Source organism: Cnephaeus nilssonii, assembly GCF_951640355.1.
Source record: "Cnephaeus nilssonii genome assembly, chromosome: 7".
Taxonomy (NCBI): domain Eukaryota; kingdom Metazoa; phylum Chordata; class Mammalia; order Chiroptera; family Vespertilionidae; genus Cnephaeus; species Cnephaeus nilssonii.
The window spans coordinates 88,531,457-88,552,689 of record NC_137078.1 but is presented as its reverse complement, the minus strand read 5'-3'; the positions used below and the strand labels follow the sequence as shown (position 1 = coordinate 88,552,689).

The 21,233-nt window shown below is 38.9% G+C and overlaps 1 protein-coding gene across 1 annotated transcript in view; it reads left to right on the top strand.

Moving 5' to 3' along the window:
* The window catches only part of CLIC4 (chloride intracellular channel 4), a 57,582-nt gene that overhangs the window by 22,305 nt on the left and 14,044 nt on the right, over nucleotides 1-21,233 (top strand). The window contains exons 2-4 of the mRNA XM_079777217.1: nucleotides 5,978-6,087; nucleotides 12,553-12,678; nucleotides 20,790-20,896. Of these exons, the coding sequence (XP_079633343.1) occupies nucleotides 5,978-6,087; nucleotides 12,553-12,678; nucleotides 20,790-20,896 (343 nt within the window). The remainder of the gene's footprint in view (nucleotides 1-5,977; nucleotides 6,088-12,552; nucleotides 12,679-20,789; nucleotides 20,897-21,233) is intronic.

Here is a 21,233-nt window from a genome sequence, read left to right as displayed (position 1 = left end):
GTGAGAGACCTTTTTGCAGGACAAGCAGAGCCCCGTGATTACTCCTAAGTCACTGGCAAGAGGAATGGAATTGTCATGACTGGCTTAGACTCAATCAAGATTTACCCCTCGAATTGGGGGCATTGGGCCATCATCTCCTTGTCCATTGGGGAAGAATGGATGCCTGATCAAAAATAGAAGTTATATCAGGGAAAAAAAAAAAGAGAGAATGGATGTTGGGTAGGCAACTATCAGAGTTTGCTGTAGTGGCTTCTGTGGTTTGTTAGCTCTGTCCCAAAGTGATTTTGAGGCCTAATTTAAAAATTTGAGAGAATTATTAACCAGAAAGATTTAAGGTTCTTCTATACTGATAACCTGGAACACGGTCTTTGTAACTCAAAGGCTTTTATTGTTAGCAATCAATAGAAAGCTGATGAATAGTAAAGCAACTGCAGCAGACGTTGTCCTATGAAAAGATTTTTTAAGAAGATGACACCTCAGGAGTTTATAGTGTAGCTCAGGAGATGCAGTGCAGAGATATGAATAGTAAAGTAATAATACACAGTAACACTTTAAGAAAGCACAAGGCAAGTCATGATTGTTAAATAAGTGGCATAGGAGTGCTATTCCCTGGGAGTCTGTAAGAGATGTAGAATCTTGGGCCCCACCACAGATCTACTGAATCAGAACCAGCATTCTAACAAGATCCTCTGGTGATTTTTGTTGACGTCAGAGTTTGAGAAGCTGGAATCGAAGTTGAGAGGACAGGTAATTGATTTGGGCTGCAGTGATTCTTGGGGATGAGACTTGAACTTGACCTGAAGGACAGGTATACCAGTGGGCATTTCAGATGGAGGAGAATGTGATTTTAGTCACGTAAGTGTTCAGATTTATGGAAGGGATAATGGAATAGTGGTATGGGTCCTCAAGAACATTGTTGGGGAAGTTATTCTAGGAAAGGAGGAGAGAGAATTTGGCAAAAACTCATTTGTGAATATTTTTGTACACATACAGGCTTTCTTTAAAAAAATTAAACTATTGGTTACGTTAGGTTATCCTATCTAATAAAGAGGGAATATGCAAATTGACTGTCACACTGTCACAAAGATGACGGCACCCACAGCGGAGGCGGAGGTTTCCATAACACAAATGGCTGCACCCACAGTGGAGGCCGAGTTCCCATAACGAGCCTTAACAAGTAATCAGCGGTAACCTGAGGCTGCGTGGCGCTGGGCCGGGGCAGGGGACCTGAGGCTGCACCCCCCGCCCGGTGGGGCTTGACAGGGGACCTCAGGCCATGCCCCCCACCCCAGCGCCAGGCGGGACTTGATGGGCAATCTCAGGCCGCGTCCCCCTCCTGGCAGGGCTTGATGGGGGACCTCAAGTCGCGCCCCCTGGCCCAGGCTGGGGGACCTCGGGCCGTGCCCCCAACCCCGGCACCGGGTTGGGGGACCTGAGGCTGCGCCCCCTACCCAGTGGGGCTTGACGGGGGGTTGGGGGGGAACCTGAGGCTGCGCCCCCCCACCCAGCGGGGCTTGACAAGGGTGGGGCCGGCTGGGTCTGGATCTCGCCCAATGGGGGTGGGGCCGGCTGGGTCTGAGTCTTGTGCAATTTTGAGGCACTGTGGGTGGGTGGGGACTTGACTCTGGCAGGAGGAAGATTTTCATATACATTTTACTAATTTTCTTTCATCTCTGACACTTCTATTATAGAGAAAGGACAAATAGCAATATTAAAATATTTCCTTTAATCCCCTTTTAATGTGCATGAATTTTGTGTACCAGGCCACTAGTTGAATCATAATTTGGTCATTTACTAAAGGAAACCAAAACATAATCTTTTAAACTACTGGAAGATGAATTATGTCTTTTATTCAACAGATTTAACGATGGATAGTTGTGGGAGGAAGAAGGAGCTTTTAAAAAGTTATTTTCTAGACCATGACATTTAACTTAAAAAATTGGCTAAATTGTGTATTTTAGCTATTTCCTTCAATAGTATCCAAGCAACTTTGAATCTTGATGACTTTAGCAATAACTATAGATTTTAGTAGATTATTTCAGATAAGTAAGGGCTTCAACTGAAGAGCAGGTTGTTAGGCCTTGAGTTCTTTCTGTGCAAGAAGTATCTTTAAAGTTAGGTAACATTTACTAAACTCTTACCATGTGCCAGGAACCGTGTGTGTACCTTCACTAGTTTGATCCCCATAATAAAAGGTGTATGAAGTCAAGTTTCACAGATGTTAAGTAATGTTAAAATGAAGATTACATAGCTAATAAGTAGTGAAGTCAGGATTCAACTCCAGGTTTGTCTGATTCTAAACCTTGTTATTTCCCACGTACTCTGCAGACCCTGTAGAAGGATAACAGCTTATTAAACAAACCTTTAGACTCTAGACCTTGGTTTCAGCATGTGTGTAGCAAAAACCAAAGAAATAGATAATGGAAGCCAGGTGGCTACCCATTTATCATGTTGTTTTGTGACTTTTAAGTTAATCTAAATCAAAGCAAGCCCTTTTGTGTATTTAGATAGCTAATTAGATAGAATCCACACTAAAGGTTAAATGAGGTCTTTAAATTTTGAGTGCATTTTTTTTTTTTGGCAACACATTATTTTATACCTTTCCTAGAAAATGTGTCAAAGGAAACGATTTAATGGTCAGGAGCCCATTCTTACCTTCAGAGGCAGCCTCTCTTTCCCCTAGTCATCATCACCCCTCACCCATCACCCCAGTCCCATAAAAAAAAAAGAAATAGAGAGGAATGAAGTTGAAGATCTTCTTGGGTGTTTTAAGATCTGACTTTCTATAAACTGCTTAAGCTGGGTTTTCTAAGTGAGCAGTTCCTTAACTTTGAATTAGTAAAACATTAAAATATTTATGGCATCTACCACTGACCCCTTTTCTGCAATGTAGGAGTTAATCCAGCAGTTTCTGATGAAATAGTGGTATTAGGCAATTCCAGAATTACGACACAGGTCCTGATGGAGGAGGGCGAGGAATAATAGTGTGGGAGGAACGCCAGACAGCACGGTAGTCAAAACTGCCCCCTTTATAAGAACAAAACCCAAATGAATGCTAATTCATCTTTTATCTGGAAACCGGTGATTATTTCTGTGTCAGTGGGATTATTCAAGTTTTTGCTTTGATTATTTGGGTTTTCTGATTTTTAAGAAAAATTATAGACATTAATTTTTTATAAGATGAAATTATAATTTTAAAACTATATAGTCTAAATTAAAATCTTGTCCAGTATATGTATATTTATACTTGTAATTAGTGTCTATATATTTTGAAATCAGCTTTGTTGAGGTATAATTCATATAGACCATACACTGAACTCATTTAAAGTATACAATTCAGTTGTTTTTAGTCTATTCACAGAGTTGTTCAACCATCACCACAGTCTAATTTTAGAACATTTTTATCATTCCAGAAAGAAACTTTGTACCTGTTAGCAGTTACTCCCTAACTCTCTTTCTCTCCCCCCCCGCCCCCTCTCCCCCCCCTATAAGCCCTAGGCAACCTCTAATTTACTTTCTGTCTCTATGGATTTGCCTATTTTGGCCATTTCCTCTAAATGGAATTATGTAGCCCTGGCTGGGTGGCTCCGTTGATTGGAGGGTTGCCTGATACACCAAAAGGCTGCGGGTTTGATCCTGCAACCAAGGTACGTGTACTTGATTGGAATCGAACCTGGGACCCTTAAGTCCATGGGCCGATGCTCTGTTCACTGAGCCAAACCAGCTAGGGCTCAGTAAATATTTTGAATGAATAATAGGACTTATGTTACTGTACCTTTCTGTGCACGGATGAAGCTCAACCAACTGAGCCACACCCGCCAGGGCCCAATTTAATTATTTTAACACTGCTGTGGTAGGCAGTTTGGGAAGTTGTAGTTAATTTTATAGATTAAGTAAATGATAAAGGATGAAGACCTTAGTCAGACTTACACTTTGTTTACTAAACTTTTCTGCTTTTTCAGTAAGTCTCAAATTTGGTATCCTTTTTCTTGTATTTATGCTTCTGCTGGTAACCGTGTTAAAACTTGGAGAAAAACAAAAGCAAAACAATGATAAAAGTGGGTTATCTAAATAGACACAACCTTGTGTGAAAATATTAATCACCAAGCTATTTAGAAAAGTAGTGTGTTAACTTTTTCTGATCTGTAATAAACTCATTTATGCTTTCATTGCTCCATGTGTTTGGATGGTGAGCACCTTCAAAAAAGCAACTTTGATTTTCAGTTTGTTATATAATAGGATGACTTAGTCCTGAAAAACTGACTTGTGCTCTAAAGCAGGAATATTGCCCAGCCGGCATGGCTCTGTGGTTGAGCGTCGACCTATGAACCAAGAGGTCATGGTTCGATTCCCAGTCAGGACACATGCCTGTGTTACAGGCTCGAATCCCAGTGGGGGGCATGCAGGAGGCAGCTGATCGATGATTCTCTCCCATCATTGATGTTTCTATACCTCTCTCTCCCTCTCCTTCCTCTCTGAAATCAAAAGAATAATAAAAATAAAATAAAATAAAGGAATACTGTCCTAACCTTTTCACACCAGTGTTCCTCATTGTGTCCAGGAGATGCCTTACTTTGTGATCTCCTTGGGTGTCCTGGGCCTCACCCTGGGAATTCTTCTGAAGCAGAATCTCTGGATGTAAGGCACAGAAATCTTCATTTTAAGTGTTTTCTCTAGGTTATTCTCAATCACTCTAAAGTTTAAGAACTAGAACTTCTTTAGGAAGTAAATTTTGTGTAAGTTGCAGTATTAGAAATTAATAAGATTCATTCTGGCTACAATTTTGTTTCTGATAAAGAATGATAAATTTTTTCCCTCCAAGCTCAGTTGTAACTATCCCATACAGTGTGGTTAGGGTAGGGTTCTGGGGTCCTTCTGTGCCTGTGTGTTTTGCTGGTTATATTATGGGTAATCAGCTAACTGCTTTTATCTTTTTACATCCTCCTGCCTTCCCCCTCACTCCCCATTTCACCATTAGTTAGGAATTAATGACTTAACTGGATATGAGTTTTTTTGAGAGTTACTTCAGGATAATGAACAGTACTCTTACCCGCATCCTTAAATGACTTGTTGGAAGTTATTTCTGGCTTTCTCCATGGGTCTCATGGTGAAAAGGGCTGTGTTGGGCCCTAGCAAGTGTCAGAATGTTCTCTGCCAGCAGCTGGCTCTCTCCAACCCCCACTTCCCATTCCCCCTCCTTCCTTCTTTTTAAACTTGGGGCCCACGTGATGGAATTAAAGATTTGTTCCACTCTGATTTTTAGGAAAATTCTACTTCATTGTTGAACTCCGTGAAGTCAACTGCTGCATTCATTAATTGGATTACAAATGGCTTATTGTAAAGCTTTGTTCTTTTCTTCTCTCCCTGAAGGAATGTGTAAACAGGATATGTAATTTTTATAATGAATATTTTTTAGAATGGGGGGAGGCTGGCAGGTAATTTAACTCTTTGGACACACCTACAAGTTTCCCTTTGTATGTTGGTTGCCCTGTAAAGAATGTTATCTCAGAACAATACATGAGTTGCATTTTATAAAACCCATGATAGACTTTGTCTTTGCCCTGGGGCAAGGATATATGTATCCCCTAGGGACTAATTAGACCTGTGCTGTCCTATTACCCACATGTGATCTGACCATTTAAATTGATTAAAAGTAAATAAAAATTTAGGTCAGTTGAACTAGCCACATTTCAAGTACTCATTTAGCCACATGTCACAAATGATTACCATATTGGACAAGGTAATAGAGATAATTCCTATCATTGCTGAAAGTTCTCTTGGACAGTCTATACTAGACTGGCCATTTTTAAAAAGAGAAAAAGGCAAATGAAAGAGCAAAATAATAAAGACCCGAATTTCTACCCTTCCTCCATAGTGCAACATTTCTTGTACTCTTGATTAAAGCTCAGAAAAAGGTCTATTATTTTGAGTGTCATCACTTTGACCTTGTTTTTTAATGTTGGTTTCTGTTTCCCAGGCTGGCAGCGATGGTGAAAGCATAGGAAACTGCCCCTTTTCCCAGAGGCTCTTCATGATTCTTTGGCTCAAAGGAGTAGTATTTAGTGTCACAACGGTTGACCTGAAAAGGTAAGACGTGGTTTCGGTTGTCTGAGTATATATAGATTACTTTTTTCAGTTTGATCCCCTCCCTGTCCCTCACTTTGCTCGCCATATGTTCTCTAAAGAAAATATATTGTATTAAAGTTCAGCTGATGTGTGGACAAATTTAACTTGTATTAGGTATTATGGTAATTCACAATGCAGTAAATTGCATGTGGCCACTCAGTCTTTTTAGGAACTCGTTGTATGTTTACCTTACATTTCACGAACAGCACCAGGAGCGAAGTTTTGGTGTGGATGCAGTGGAATCTTTGCCATTCCTGTATAAACATGGGTCTGTGAAGAACTTTCTAAGCTGACAGCTTCTTGATCTCAAGTTTGCTAAACACGGGGCCTATATAATCCAGATCCTTAAAGGCAAGAATATCAGATTTTAGGAGGATAAATACAGTTTGGTCTATTTTATTTAACCTCCTTTCCAGGAAATAAAATGGGATTTTTTAATAATACAATTTCCACCATATTTGGTTAAGTATTATTGTAAAATAAGAGCAATTATCCCTGGCTGTGATGGTTCTTGCTAGTTGAAGGCTTGTTTCTAACTTTTGCCGTAGAGCCTAGTGGAGAGGGAGAAGGCTGAGAAGAACCCTTAGAGATAGTAAGGTCTTTTTTTTTTTTTTTTTTTTTTTTAATATATTTTATTGATTTTTTACAGAGAGGAAGGGAGAGGGAGAGAGAGTTAGAAACATTGATGAGAGAGAAGCATCGATTAGCTGCCTCCTGCACACTCCCTTCAGTCCGCAGGCCGACGCTCTATCCAGTGAGCCAAACTGGCTAGGGCAGTAAGGTCTTTTTAGGTGAAGAACATTCATACTTAAAAGAAAAAAGATTTAAATCAAGGGTTAGGAACAGTTATACCAATAGACAATGTAGGACTCAGCAATGGAAATGGAAATGTGTTCCTCTTGACACAACATGGTTTGCTGCTTATTTTTAAGCATATCAGTCATGAACAGTGTTCAAGAAAAAACTATGGACAGGCTATCACTTAAAGGATGGCAGAATTCCTCTGTGTTATCCCTCTGGGCATCACAGAGAGCGTTTTGTGAGAGCTGTGAACTTACTCCCAGTTCTAGGTTAGCATTCCATGGGACACCTGTCAGCTCCTTACAGTTTATTCCTTACTTACTGCTAGTGCACTTACTTGAAAATATGCAGACTTAGAATTTATTTATTGAAAATAAGCCATGAAATCTTCCAGGAACCACATTAGTTATGGTTATGAATGTAGAGAAGGCCTTTGGGGATAGTAAGTTAAAACTACAGGTTCTTTGGAAGACCTAGCTCGTATGGGACAGAGCTATTGTAAGAATGAAATAATTCATGGAGTTATCCTTCGATTACTGTTTTTTTCCTACATGCATTTGCAAAGAAGTTTCCCAATATAACTTCTAAAAATAGACCATGCTGCCAGGCACACGCCCTGACTGTGTCTTAAAATACATGTATTTCTCCTATTCCATTTTTGGGTTGGAGCAAGTGAGTTGACTGCCATGCTTCCAGAAATCCTTTCAACAGCTCAACACAGTGCTCGATTGTGGTGCATACCAGTCATGGTGCCATGAACGATGACCGTCTGGTTCAGGAAAGGACGTTAACACATAACGGCTATTTCAAAGTCATTGGTTTCACTTTTCATTTACAAACTTTTTTAAAGGCATTATTCCTGTAAGTTGGTTGATACTTGAGCATATGTTTAAGTGTAATGTACCCTACATGTCAAAAGTGACACATGGGCCCCCAGTGTGGCTCACTTGTTGGGAGCATCGTCCTATACATGGAAAGGTGGTGGGTTCAATTCCCCGTTAGGGCACATATCCAGGTTATGGGTTCAATCCCCATCTGGGCTTGTATGGGAAGGCCACTAATTGATGTTTCTCACATAGATATCTCCCTCTCCCCTCTCCCCTCTCCCCTCTCCCCTCTCCCCTCTCCCCTCTCCCCTCTCCCCTCTTCCCTCTCTCCTCTCCCTCTCCCCCTCCTATCCCCCTCCTCCTCCCTCTCCCCTCACGGAAGTGACACATAGGAAGTACAATGAAAAATTCAGGGCCTCCTGTTAGAAAATACTACCACTCAAAGGAAGGTATTTTATTTCCTAGGGTTTTTTGTAAAATCAACCGAGTACACTAACATGAGAGCCTATATTTTTTAGTTTTCTTTAGAAATCTTAGGTCTATAGTATATATATAGTATAAATATATATATTTAAAAATGGTTCTTAAGGGCAATTGAAAATATACAAGCAGTACATGATAATGAGTCCCTCCACCCCTAGTCATCAACTTCCTCTTCACAGATATCATTACATTTAGAGTTGGTCTTGCCCTAGCCTGTTAGGCTCAGTGGATAGAGCATCGGTTCGATTCCAGCCAAATGCACATACCTGGGTTGCTGGCTCAATCCCCAGTGGGGGGGGGGGTGGGGGTGGGGATTGCAGGAGGCAACCGATCAATGATTCTCTCTCATCATTGATGTTTCTATCTGGCTATCCTTCTCCCTTCCTCTATGAAATAAAAATAAAAAATAAAAAAAATATATATTTAGAGTTGGTCTTTATCCTTCCAATCCTTTTCTATGAGTTTACTCATTTATAGTCTTTAGTTAGATTTCAAAGAGAAAGTGAACATTGGCTCAAAAAAAACTGTAAAATTAAATTGTCACAGAGGAATACAGCATCCTGTAGTGAAAAGTACCTTTCATAATATAGTCTTAACTAGGACTGATTATAGGAAGCTGTGTGGGAGAAAATGCCTATAGTGCTTATTTTCCTGCTTTTTTCTGATTCATTGCCTAATTCCTCAGTGAAACGTGGTGAGCAATAGAACTTTCCTGAGAGCTATTTAAAAACCCACTCTGTGCTCTGAAAAATTATTGTTACATGACATTTCATCCATAAAAATCAAGCCAGTTCTGGCACAGAGTGACACGTTCTCTTTGAATCTCAATTGGTGTTAATGACTGTGCTGGTGGTATTCATGTGCCCTGTGAAACTTGGAACAATCTTCCATCGCTCGCCTGCCCGTGCTGCCTTAATGCTTTAGTGGGACTCATTTTTAAACCTAATTTTCTGTTCATGCTACAATTGCATTACAGAACTTTGGGATTCAAAACAGTGCCCAAGCTTCAGGAAAAATTTGGGTTTTACATCAACCACCATTTGAACAAAAACTTCAGATAAATAAGTGAAAATATTAAAATTTGGGGCGAATGTTTAGAGATGTTATCACATGTTGTCAAAGGGGAGCAACCGTGCATAGTAGCAAGTATCAGGGGTAGAGACCTGGTTGTGTTTGGAGAGAGCCCTGGGACCTTGGGCAAGCGTCTCATCTGGGAGGTCAGTTGTCTCATTTTTAAATTCAGGAAAAAGGAAGGGAATTATTAACTAACATTTCTTCAGTTAATTATGTGCTAACCATTGTTCAGGGTACTTCTTACTACTCTCATTAAACCATTTTCAGACCTGCTACTGAACGTAATTATTATTATTTTTAAATAACACTGCTACTACAGGGTCTTTCTGGCTGACAGGTTCCTGGCAGCGACCAAGATCTTTGTTTGAAGACTTACACTATCTTCATTATGCCCAGAAGTTCCTAAGTCAGAGATTAGCATCTTTAGAGCACAGATAAACCTGAGATGTAGGCAAGGAAGAGAAAGAAGAAGGTATGAGAACAGGGAGAGGCAGAGAAAGAAAAAAAGAGAAAGAAATTGAGACACTGACTTGGCAATAGCTGGATGTGGCCATATTTTGTCACATATTTGTTGGGGTAAACTCTGGTTTTGAGAAATGAGAGTAGAAATGATAACTTGTAAGAAATTAACTTTATTGTAAAAGAAGTGACATCTGCTATTTTACTAATGAGTAAAAATCCCCCTCCATGGTATTTTCTGAGAAGAGAAAGTAAATTGGAGGCCACTTTTTTTAAAGTCTGAGAAATACATGTTTCCATTTCCTCATCCCCACCTTAAACACTGAAACTATTTCCTCCTTTGCAATGTCATTACTGATTTTCTTGTTTTAAATGTCAACATACCAAATTGTAACATATTATGTGAGTCACACCCACATGTAAGTTGCCATAATAATGGCATAAAGGTTTAGAACAGTGGTCGGCAAACTCATTAGTCAACAGAGCCAAATATCAACAGTATAATGTTTGAAATTTCTTTTGAGAGCCCAATTTTTTAAACTTAAATTGTATAGGTAGGTACATTGTTATTAACTTAATTAGGGTACTCCTAAGCTGGCCTTTGCTAAAAACAAAAGGGGCCAAAGAGCCGCATGTGGCTCGCGAGCTGAAGTTTGCCGACCACTGGTTTAGAAGATTATGGTAGTTTAACCTTTCACAATTTAGTAATAGTTTAAGATGTTACAAATGAAATGATAAAATAATAGTTCTGCATATCTTCAAGGTCCGTTATAAACTTAGAACAAAATCTGATTTCAAAATAGATTCCTTACATAGTTTGTTTTCATTATCATGTCTCTGTGGTTCTAACTTTCTGAAAACAGCTTTCAGCAAGTTGAGAGGTCAGTTTGATTTCCAGGTAGTTCTTCAGAAACAGCCGTGTGACTGAGACACACAGAGACTAAATGGGATGGAACAGGCCAGCCGTTTAGAGATCATCCATTTCTTACTGCTGGCCAGTCAGGAAAGGACAACTCCATTCTTCCCCTTTGTAAATTTGATTTGAGTTAAGAAAGCCCTGTTAATTCTAACAATTCAAGATGTATGTCTCTCCAATGCATCCTGAATCATGTATATCCCGTGCGCACATGTGTGTGTGTGTGAAAGAGAGGAACACATAGAGATAGTCAGACAGAGCGGGAGAACTTGGCTGCCACGTGGCTTTATGTTGTTTTTCAAGATAATTTCAAAGATGATAAACACTGTTGAGGCCACTAAGAGCTGAATTAGAAATATGTTAGTGAATATTTTTCTAACTCTGTTACTAATATAAACTACTTGTAAACTGTGCTAATAAAATCTGTTAAGAATCATAGAAGCTGTATTTGAAACCTTTTCATGGGTGCTGTTTTGTTTTAAAACAATTGCGCCACAAACCAACATTAAAGTAGACAAAAAGATCAGCAGTATATCACATTGATCAAAATAAATAAAATCCTTTAACTGACTGAACTGGCACAAATAGATAAATGCTTGGTAACTAAGATCTGGTGTGTGTGTTGGTGAGTCCACAATCCACTGTTAGTGGCTTTACTATTAGAAAGTAGCAAAGCTAGTGAAGAATAAGTAATAGGGAATAAATCGAAATAAATAAAGGATTTGTGATGTTAACTTGTTTTTGCTCGTTTGCTTTGTAGTATCCATTATTCTCTTGACTTGTGTGAATTAATACTATGCCTTGAAACTCAGCACCTTCAAAAGGAAAGGGGAAGTTCTACATACTTAGTATTTTTTTCTCCATTTAGTGAGTCAACTAATTGCAGACAGGTCATCTTTAAGAATCAGCTTCGGTGTCCTGTGGCTATGCTGCACTCCTCTTAAACTAGGCAGCTGGAACCGAGCCACCAGCCCCACGTCCCCCAGTTGTTGCAAGTGTACCCAATTAAATTTTAATCGACGTTAAGCCTCTTAAGTTGCTTAAAGTATTAGCTCCTGTAAGGTTCCTCCTTTTCATTTCTTTCGTTCTCTCTCTGTTTATGGTTTGTTTCTCTTTATTTCCTTTTCTTCACCTGGGAACAAAATGGGAGAGAACAGAATATATTTTTTTATCTAAAATATTCCTACTATTAAAAAAAAAAAAAGGTCTACTTGATAAGAAACATTAAAAAAAAAAAAAAATCCAGCCCTGGCTGGTGTGGCTCAGTTGTTTGAGCATCATCCACTGTACCAAAAGGTTGCTGGTTGATTCCCAGTCAGGGCACATATCCAGGTTGCGGGTTTGATCCCCAGCCGGGTACATGTGTGAGGCACCCAATCGATGTTTCTCTCTCACATCTATGTTTCTCTTCCTCTCTTCCCCACTCTCCCTTCCTCTCTAAAACCAATAAAACATTAAAAAAAGAACGGAAAAAAATCCCACAAACATTGAAGTATATTTTTTGCTCTTATCTGAAGCATGAATTCTGTGTACTTTGCTTTTCCTAGATATGTCACTCAAGGCAAACGTTTGAATGAGTTTGACTGAATTGTGGAATATTTATTGAAGGCCTTTCATGATATAAACCAAAGATTTATACATTTTTAGCCACTGCCTATCAGTTCAGTTTCATTTATCTCACACTGCAGTTCCTGAAATGTTAAGTGTTTGGAAAGCATCTGTAAAATGAGCCTTTGTGGGTCAAACAAAACACCTGAGGCCTCAGAGTGCCAGGTGAGAACTAGAAGTTGAAGAATCTTAGATTCTCTTTGCTTGATGACTTGATACACCTTCTGTCCAATTTTGACCACTGTTTTTGCTTAACAGGAAGCCTGTAGACCTGCAGAACTTGGCTCCTGGGACCCATCCACCATTTATAACTTTCAACAATGAAGTCAAAACGGATGTAAATAAGATTGAAGAATTTCTTGAAGAAGTCTTATGCCCTCCCAAGTGAGTATCAAAGAAAAATGCATGGAAATTCTTCCATCTCTTTAAAGCTTTGTCTTGACTGGTACTTGAGTTAAATTCTCACAGTGTTAAGTTGGAATGACTAGGACTTCTCTTCATTTATTATAATTAATTCTACACAGATGTCAGAATTAGGTAGGAAGCTGTAGATGTCATGGTGTAAGTAGGTTTGGGGCATGTGAGATAGGTCAGGAAAGACTGGTTATTTGAGGGATATTGGTTCCAAGTTGAAAGAGAAGTTTAGGGAGGAGAAAAGAGGGGAAAGACAGATTTAAACTGAGCCCAGCCTGGGTGTATAAGCAGGTGTGTGGTGCAGGTTGCTGGGGATTTCTTACCAGGTCATTTCAAAGGGAACGTTCTGAAGCTACCACCCAAGGGAATTGACTTTTTAGACTGTGTCCCTGGAATTAATTTTGTATTTATGTACTTCTTTGAGGTGTTTGTTCTAGATCCCCAGGTCCTACATGGTTAACAGTTTTATAGTTCTGTTTCCTATAATGTAAAGTACAGTTGTAGACTAGATGAACTCTCATGACAACTAGCTAAGTTTCAGATAGGCAGTTTTGCATCATACTGTAATCTTGGCATAGGTTTAAAGCATTACTGAATTCTTTTAGGCTTTTCCAGTTTCATTATCTTCAAAACTGAACCAGCTCCCCCCCCCCCCCCCCCCTTTTCTTGCTAGTTACCCTCATTTATCTTCTATATCCAGATACATTTCCCAGAAATGGGATTATTGAGTCAGAGGTTTCCAAAATAACTAATGACTCAATATTCATTCATTCACTCACTGTGCAAACAGTTATTGGGCAACAAAACCCTGTGGACACAATAGTGAATAAGACCTAGTTCCTGCAGCACAAATATGGATGGTGGTAGTGCTGGTGGTGGTTTGGGAAAGTGAGTGGATCAACTGTAACTGAAAAATAAATGATTAAATGGCAAAAAGGAAAGAAAGTGAGTGCAATCGGGAAAGGCTTTAGAGATGACTTGAATTAAACTTTAATTTTAAAAAAGTGGCATTCAGCAGGTGAGGGAAGGAGTGGCAATCATTCTAGGCAGAAGATTAATTTTGTATCAATAGTGTTTCTTTTGGAGACCTGAGGTATCTAACCCATCTTCCATTGTGAACAGAATTGGCCTCTGTTTAGCAGCATTGGCCTCTATACTAGCTTAAAATTTCATTTTCTTAGTCCTGTATTATAAAAGCTTATCCTCTGCCTTCCTTCCTGTTTTTCTAAGAGCTTCAAACTTCTTTTACCTCTACTTATCAGGAGTCCAAACCTTCCTTCCATTCCCAGTAAAGTTTCTTCAGACCAACACTAATAAAACTGTATCTTGACTTTTCCTCCAGACCTTGTATATAAGCAGAATACCAATAAATCCAAACTAGGATCTTTGTATTTGCAAAATGTAAATTGTAGGTTTATACATATCAGTAAGGAGCTGTTATGACCATATATCCAACTTAGTAGAAATAACTTATGAAAGAATGTTGCATCATAGAACCTACTAGATCCCTTTTTAATTCTTAAAGTCTGTCAGCTCCGAGGGAAGTTCCACATTTGTCTGCTTGTCCTCAGACAGTAATGAAAGTGATCTTCCTCTCCTGTAACTGTAGATCATTGTACCAACATTAAATTATAAACAGAGGGACTGTTTGAATGACTTGCCATCCGCTGTGAAGAAAACTGTATTTTGTCTGCAGTGTTTAACGTGTAAATTCTCCCAAGATAGTTGTTTTTAAAATCAGTATGCTGATACCTTTATATACCATTTCAGTCAAATGGACATTTTCTTATATTTTCATATAGTCTTCTTCATCAACAGCAACAACAACAAAAGTAATTTTTATTAGACCTTCTTGTTGTTTTTCTCAGAGGAAATGGACATTAAGATAATAGGTCTAATATCAGCATATTCTGGTTTCTTGACGTCCAGTCCTCTGTAAGACATCAGTTTTTTAATTGGACCTTGGAAATAAACATTTTCACTTTGCTTTTTATATATAGAAACTTCAGCCTCATTTTGTTTGGATGTATTCATAGAGATACATTAACCAGAGATAGTCTTTTCTTTCAGTTTAAATAATTTAATTTAAAACTTGGAGATCTTTCTGTTATACAGGGTTCACAGTGTGCTAAATTCTCTCTAAGGGAAATTTCTTTGTTTTTATGTTGTAGCTTATAATCTAAAGAGAGTTTTGAAATAGTTTTATAATTCACTTAATTTAGAAAGGAGTGTTTTGATGTTGCTAATACCTCTGCTGTTATTAACTAACATTCAAGTACCATTATGTGCCTTGTGTACAGTGCATTATGGGTTATTTTGTGGATTATCTCAATCCTCTCAAAGACTTTATGAAGAAACTGAAGATGAGTAATCCAAACAATTTGTCTAAGGTTAATGGTGGCAGAGCTGACGTACTTACTTCCAAAGCCAGGTTTATGTAACTTCAAAAACCCATGTTTCTCCTATTGTCTTCTTTCTGATTCTCATTTCGTTGAGTTTGACTTTTATAAAAGAGGTAGAATGTGTCTTTAAGTGGGGTTGTGCTTTAAAGAGTACCAAATTGAAGGCTAGCTCGAGCTTAAAGGAAGGGTCGAAGAGAAATCCTAGAAAATTTCCTTTCCTCTGATGAGCAGGTTGGACTGAAGGTGGTTGTCAAACTGAATTTAATGAGTCCTTTTAAAAAAGTAGGTGAGGTTTAACTTCTGAGGAGCTTTTGTTTATATGCATTGCAACAGCATGTTTGGGTTGGGAATTCCTTCCCTTCCGTGGGCGCTGCGACCCGTAATGTGAACTGCTCAGCAGGCGGCATAGTGGTCTCTGTCACGCAGAATTGTATTGCGAGGAGGACTAGGAGGAGGCGGGTTCCTGGACTGTGGCATGCGTTCCTCTCCCTTCCCTTTACTGTTCTGTGGCATTCAGGCACCATCCTGCGCACTGTCACTTAGAGCAGGTAGACCTCAGGTCCTTAACTCTGGCTGATCCTCTTCACAAAATTGTAAGCCTTCTTGTTTCCAAATAGGATGAGGCGAAAAGGCAGAATTGTTCCACAAGCTGGTAGATGAAAATCTAGCATTTCTAATAAATGGTTTTGGCATTTGATGATAATGAGAACAGAGTGTTTTTATGTGAGCACTTCTGATTTAGTCATGACAAATATAAATACAGGCAACTGTCTATTCTAGAGTTGTTTTGAATTTACAGACTAACGAAAAGCTTAAATCAAGCAGCTTTTGCTGGTCAGTGTAACTATAGGTTTTAAGAAGAAACTTTCTCTTATTTCTTCTATGGGTAAACACTTTACCCATAGAAGAAATAAGAGAAAGTTTTTGTTTTTAGTTTCCCTTGCTTGAATGAAGGAACTACTTTGCCTCCTCCATCCCACCCCCTGCCCCCAAAAAGCTTTGAAACTTGGAATTTTAACTAAAGCAGGACTATACACTTGGCTAACTTACTGATAAAAGGATAGAAGGATAGAGAAAGCTAGATACTTTTGGAGAAGAGCTCTCAAAGGTATTATGAAGCCTTTTTTAAAAATGAGAAATACAGGCAATGAAAGTTGAATTTATTCACCTGGAAAGCTGATGAATATTATTTTTAAAAAATATATATATTTTTATTGATTTCAGAAAGGAAGGGAGAGGGAGAGAGAGTGTTAGAAACATCAATGATGAGAGAATCATTGATCGGCTGCCTCCTGCACGCCCCCTACTGGGGATCGAGCCCGCAACCTGGGCATGTGCCCTTGACTGGAATTGAACCCGGGACCCTTCAGTCCACAGGCTGATGCTCTATCCACTGAGCCAAACCAGCTGGGGCTGAATATTCTTTTGGAATCCTCCCCTGCAACCTCCAGATAAATACCCTCAAGACTGAGCACCCAGCCAGGCCGGTGTGGTTCAGTGGTTGAGCGTCGACCTATGAACCAGGAGGTCAGGGTCTGATTCCCAGTCAGGGTACATGCCCAGGTTGTGGGCTTGGTCTCCAGTACGGGGCATGCAGGAGGCAGCCAACAAATGATTCTCACTCATCATTGATGATTCTATCTCTTTCTCCCTCTCCCTTCCTCTCTGAAATCAATAAAAATATATTTAAAAAAAAAAAAAAAAAAGACTTGAGGACCCAGTGCTGCTGTCTGTGTAGAGTTTGCCTCCACCTGTCCCCTCCCTCTTCCCTTGGGGGCATTTTCCTTGTCTCTTAAGTTCCAGGGGCCCTTCTTTTGCCTTTGTAGCTTGTTTCCTGAGCTGATTTCTTCTACCTCTGTGATTTTCTTAAAAAAAAAAATTTTTTTTTATTGATTTTTTTTTTTTTTTTTTTTTACCGAGAGGAAAGGAGAGGGATAGAGAGTTAGAAACATGGATGAGAGAGACACCGATTCAGCTGCCTCCTGCACACCTCCTACTGTGGATATGCCCTTGACCGGAATCGAACCTGGGACCTTTCAGTCCACAGGCCGACAAATTTATAAGGATAATTTAATAAGCTGTATAACCAGACTTTATTCTTACATTAGTACGAGAAAGGAGAAAATATATGAAATCTTTCCTAAAATGATGGAAATATTATTAGCTAGTCTACCATTAATACAGAGTAAAGGACTAATCTAAAAGTCTAAATACCCTGGATGCTCATGTCCATTCTATGGTTGACACATAGCCTTTTATTAACTAGTTACCTTCCTTTTGTTAAATGTTAAAATGATTGTTACAATAATTGAAAATTATTGTTTTATCAAGCTATCTGCTAAAACTAATAATAATTGACTTAATAAAATCCAGTGTTATGTTTTTTTATTAATATGTTTTTAAAATATATTTTTACTGATTTTAGAGAGGAAGGGAGAGAGATATAGAAACATCAGTGATGAGAGAGAATCACTGATTGGCTGCTTCCTGCATACCCCCTATTGGGAATCGAGCCCACAACCTGGGCATGTGCCCTGATGGGACTCAAACCATGACCTCCTGGTTCATAGGTCAACACTCAACCACTGAGCCACACTAGCTGGGCTGATTTGTGTTTTAACAACACTGTACCTGAGGAGAGGAAATACGTTTGTTTTAGTTTGGGAAAACGTTTAATTAATCCAGTGACTTTGGGGCTGGAAAATAATTCCTTTTAGGCAAAATGAAACATTGAGATGGTCTCTTGTAGCTGTAGTATTGTGTGCACATAAACTTAATGGTTTGTCTTGGAAGGGAAAAACAGGGCATGTTTAACCTGCTTTAGAGACAGTGTTTTTAAAAAATTTTAATAGCGTCTATTTCCATATGAATAAGGATATGCTGATTGACAGTCCTTCATTCTTACGTGCTCATCAAAACAGATCTCAACTAAGTATGCTCATATAGAAATGCTCATCATTACATCCCAACACTTAGTACAATGCCTGACACATAATAGATAATAATTAGAATAAGTGTGTGTGTGTGTGTGTGTGTGTGTGTGTGTGTGTGTGTGTATATATATATATATATATATATGTGAATAGTGAATATATACACGATCTGTAATGTCAGCCTGCCTTCCTGTAAGTTATTTTGAGAATTATGAAGTTTACTTCAGTAGAAAAAGTTGGTACAGCTAAATACTGGTTGGGGAAAAGAAGACTAATTTTGGAAACTTGGCTGGAGAAGGACATAAATGTATTTGGGTAGGCACTTAGGTTCCTTGCACTATTTTTTTGTTGGCATGAGTCAATGAAGGTACTGTGTTACCAGTGGTGAAAGCATTTAAGTTGGAAGTTGGTTGTTTTTGTAGTCAAGGGAAACCCAGGGATGTTGAAGAAGGGATTAACTGTAACAGCTCAGGCAGGGAAACAAAACGTGTGTGTGTGGATAAGGTTTTCTATAGATAGGAGAAAAAAACAAAAATACGTAATATATATATGTATATATAAAAGCTCGGGAGGAATTAATTTACTATAATTGTTCACTAAAAGTACTTACTTAAATAACTTTGTTTATAAGAGAAATCTTTAAGCTTAAAAATTGAGAGATATTAACAAAGAAAGATAGCTTGAACATATAGATGTTCCATAGATATTTTATATTCTTCTTGACCATATAGTATACTGTGTCCAATTTTTATTTATTTATTATTTTTTAAATTGATTTCAGAGAGGAAGGGAGAGATAGAAACATCAATGATGAGAGAGAATTATTGATTGGCTGCCTCCTGCACGCCCCCTACTGGGGATTGAGCCTGCAACCCAGGCATGTGCCCTTGACCAGAATTGAACCCAGGACCCTTCAGTCTGCAGGCCGATGCTCTATCCACTAAGCCAAATTGGGGGCTACTGTGTCCAATTTTTAGAAAATATATTATTTCTTGCATTCAAAATAGTAAAGTGTAAAAAATATGACTATAAGAACTGACCTGAAACCACACCTTGCAATTGAACTAAATTTCTATCTAAAAAATACCTCATCTTCATTTTTAATTTAAAGAAAAGTGATAAGACAGTACCTTAAAATATATAAATAAATCTAAATTATAGTTCAATATAAGATATTTTTCTAAAGTTTTACTGCCTGAAAGCCCATTTTCCGGTGGAGTTTTGGAGGGCCTTTTAGCTGATAAACCTTTCCTAAAGTGGTTCTATGAGTCTGAATTCCTTAGCCCTGAGTCCCTGGAGCTGCTGATGCAAGAGGAAAGAGCAAAGTGTTAAACTTTTTTACATCTACTTTCCAATTTGAGGAAAAAATATATGGGTATGTGTGTTTTAAATTGAAATACGTAAAATACACGTTTATGTCATTTTTTTTTTGAAGCTGTTGTATCACTAATAACTTCTCCAAGTAGGAAAACTTCGTAACAGCACGACTAAGCACTTGCTAGCAAAATCCCTGACATCTTATTTTTCTGTTGCTCAGTGCCCCTTACAAAATGTAATATACGAGAGGTTTTGGAAAATCCTGAGTGTAGGGCGATCTGAAGTGAGTGGTCTGCCTCTGGCTGTTTTTGTCCCTAACCCTCCGGATGAACAAGATGCTGACAGCCTAGGCTTCTGCTGCGGTCAGGGTTCTCTGGCGCTGCTGCACGGGCTGGTTCAGGGCACCAGACACCAAGCTTCAGGCTAGCATTCCTATTTAAGAAAGCTCTGCAGCTGGAAGAAGGTGAATTCTTGACTTTATTTAATTGCCATTACTCTAAATTCATGTTCAAATAGCCACATACCACTAATGGGATACGGAATTGGACAATTCAGATATAGAATATTTCCATCATCACAGAAAGCTTCCTTAGCGCCGCCCTAGGGATCTCTTTCTAAAGTGCCATTGGCTTGGCACAAGTCTCTGAACGAGTAGACAGTCTCCTCAGCGTTTTAGTTTGTAAAACGTAGGTGGAGTGCGGATGCCTTTGGATTGCCAAGAATATTAATACGTGAACAAAAACACCGTGCAGAGCTTTGTTTCCTAAGGACAAAAAAAATCTTAAAAATATCCTAGAAAACAGCCCGACTGGCGTGGCTCAGTGGTTGAGCGTTGACCTATGAACCAGGAGGTCGGGGTTCAGTTCCCAGTCAGGGCGCATGCCCAGGGTGTGGGCTTGATCCCCAGTGTGGGGCTTGCAGGAGGTAGCCAATCGGTGATTCTCTCTCATCGTTGATGTTTCTGTCTCTCTCCCCCCCTCCCTTCCTCTCTGAAATCAATAAAAATATATTTAAAACAATATCCTAGCCCTGGCCGGTTTGGCTCAGTGGATAGAGCGTCGGCCTGCGAACTGGGGGGTCCCGGGTTTGATTCTGGTCAAGGGCATGTACCTTGGTTGCGGGCACATCCCCAGTGGAGAGTATGCAGGAGGCAGCTGATTGATGTTTCTCTCTCATCGATGTTTCTGACTTTATCCCTCTCCTTTCCTCTCTATAAAAAGTCAATAAAATACATTTTAAAAAATGTTTAAAAAAGTAACTACTCTTTATAAAAAAAAAAATCCTAGAAAACAGATGATGGTATTTCTTAGAGTAATAGTAACTGTTAAAAGATGTCTAGGAACTGCTAGCACAATGGTTTGTTGATGGAGGGAATTTATGTTAATGTATCTTTAGGGGATCTATAATACATTGTCACTTTTCCATTTAGGTACTTAAAGCTTTCGCCAAAGCACCCAGAATCAAATACTGCTGGAATGGACATCTTTGCCAAGTTTTCTGCATATATTAAGAATTCCAGGCCAGAGGCTAATGAAGGTAAAAAGAATGTTTGGATTATCACTGCACAAAAACAACAACCCCTATTATGAGAATGATTATAAATGAATACTTTGGAGTCCAGACATTATTCCCATATGTGTTAAAAACTGGCTTTCACAGTTGATCAGAGATTTGAGGAAAACCAGGTTAAGTCCTTAAATTGCTGTTTTTCTGTGTTTCTAGCTCGTGGGACAGTACCTAGCAATATAATAGGTGTGTGGTAAAATGTTTATTGAGATAATTTGTTCTCATATTGTGTGAAGGGAGCTATGCAAAGAACTAATGGCGTATCAAAAACAATGGATTGATGGAGCTTAATTTAAACCATTACTAA